The sequence below is a fragment of the Myotis brandtii genome, unplaced genomic scaffold (assembly GCF_000412655.1).
Source record: "Myotis brandtii unplaced genomic scaffold, ASM41265v1 scaffold294, whole genome shotgun sequence".
Taxonomy (NCBI): Eukaryota; Metazoa; Chordata; class Mammalia; order Chiroptera; family Vespertilionidae; genus Myotis; species Myotis brandtii.
Window position 1 is genome coordinate 9,638 of NW_005361238.1, and position 2,003 is coordinate 11,640.

The following is a 2,003-nucleotide window of genomic DNA, read 5'->3' on the forward strand; positions in this document are numbered from 1 at the left end:
TGCCCAGCCTGGTTCTAAGTCAGCTCAACCTACTGCACTCAATTCATCTCAGCCAACATCTGCATCTATGATGGGTCCTGCCAGACCAGCTCTGCCAATTTCAACCAATCCTGATCAGCCTGGTTCTAAGTCAGCTCAACCTACTGCACTCAATTCATCTCAGCCAACATCTGCATCTATGATGGGTCCTGCCAGACCAGCTCAGCCAGTTTTGATGAACCCAGTCCAACCAGATTTGACCAACCCTGTTGAGCCTGGTTCTAATTCAGCTCAACTTACTGCAGTGAATTCATCCCAGCCAACTCCTGCATCTTTGACAGGTCCTGCTAAACCTATTTCAACCAATTCAGTCCGACCAGGTTGGACCAACCCTACCCAGCCTAGTGTCCCTCCGTGTGATGCTTCTAGACCTGTGCCCTACAAAACATCAACTTGCACTTCTTTCCAGTGGGAGCCGGTTCGCACTACGGTGAACAAGCCCTGGACCCCACCCAAACCTCAAAACCAATGGCTTCTCCAGGATTTTGCCTGTCAGCGAATTCCATGGAGGAAACCTGATATTTCTGGGCCAGTAATGTCAACGCCCATCACAAAGGAGCAGAGGCCAGAGAGGGAGGCTATGAAGAGGAAAGCTCAACTTGAGCGGGAGAATGCTGCCAAATTCACCTCGCTGGGGAAAGTGCAGTATTTCATCGAGAGAGAAAAAGAAATGGACATTTCTCGATACTATGGCTATGCAAAATAAGAGGTGCTAGGAGTGTTGGTGCCTCGCTGGATACCTACTGTTTTCCCATAGATAGATAGATATAAATTTCTCTATTCTGGTATATTTTAAATCTTAACAAAATTGAATAAGTAAATGTAGTGGAATTCATAGATAAGTAATAAAGAAGCCTTTTGAGTTTTGAGATGCTGTTAACTGTGGCTTTCTTTGGTGGGGGTGTGGATCAAAAGCTGCATGAGAACAAAAGAATTGGTAGTTGGATGGGCAAATGAGGGACAAGGGGTAAGAACTGAGGAAATAGAAAGAACTTTGTCTATGGCCATAAAGGCTAAAAGGGGAGAGATGGATTTATAAAAAGGAGCAGGAGGTGGGGGGATGGTAGAAGTGAGATGCAGGGTCTGGGGTTAGGGTTAAAAAGAGAAAATCTGAATAGAGTTGAAAATGGTGGATGAGTCTAGATTGATCAGGAGAAATAGAAAAAGTCTCTCGTGGAGGCCGGTCTTAGGTCTCATGCCCACCAGATAAGTATTTTAGAAAACAGATAGTTGGTACATTTCCCAAAGGTTTGGGTTGCCTTTTCCATGTCTGTTTGTAGTTGGGGAAGGTGAGGACAAATCAAGGGAATCTACCAGATGAGTGGCAAGGGGGCAGCTGATAACAGGGGCCCAGGCTAGTGAACTACTGTAGAAGGGGGCTCACTCTACTGGGTAAATCACCATTTACTCAATACTAATGCACGATGTCCATTGAGATGCACGATATTATATTTTAGTCTTCATTTCTAAAATTTTTCTTTTATTTTTAATTCTGTCCTGAGTTGTATCATCTCATCTAATTCTGATTTATGGTATTCTTTCACCTGTTTTTATTATAGTAAAACATACATAACACATAATTTATCATTTTAATGGTTTTTAAGTATACAATTCAGTCACATCAAGCACATTCATGATATTGTGCAACCATCACTACCATCTAAAATTACAATAATTATGTCCAAAGATGGAGCAGGACTTCAGAGAGGTGGAAGGAGCAGGACAGTTTTTGAATCTCCCCAAACCCTTTCATGGAAATAGATAAACCCAAACCAAACAGCCATGGGTAGCTTTTACCAGCATTTACTATTTCCAGAACTTTCCATCATTCCAAACAGAAATGCTGTCCCCTTTAAATAATATCTTCACATCCCCTCCCCCCCCACCATGTTCTTTCATCTTTTACACTGTTTTTCCACGTCTTTTAGCTCATTTTGAAATAGCAGGTTATTGTTTTTTGTTTG

General features: G+C 42.4%; 1 protein-coding gene across 1 annotated transcript in view; it reads left to right on the top strand.

Moving 5' to 3' along the window:
- LOC102240541 (uncharacterized protein C2orf78) overlaps window positions 1–2,003 on the top strand; it is a gene marked incomplete at its 5' end in the record, with an annotated part of 7,370 nt that extends 5,367 nt beyond the window's left edge. Inside the window, one exon of the mRNA XM_014542242.1 lies at window positions 8–2,003. Coding sequence (XP_014397728.1) covers window positions 8–745 — 738 coding nt within the window. The remainder of the gene's footprint in view (window positions 1–7) is intronic.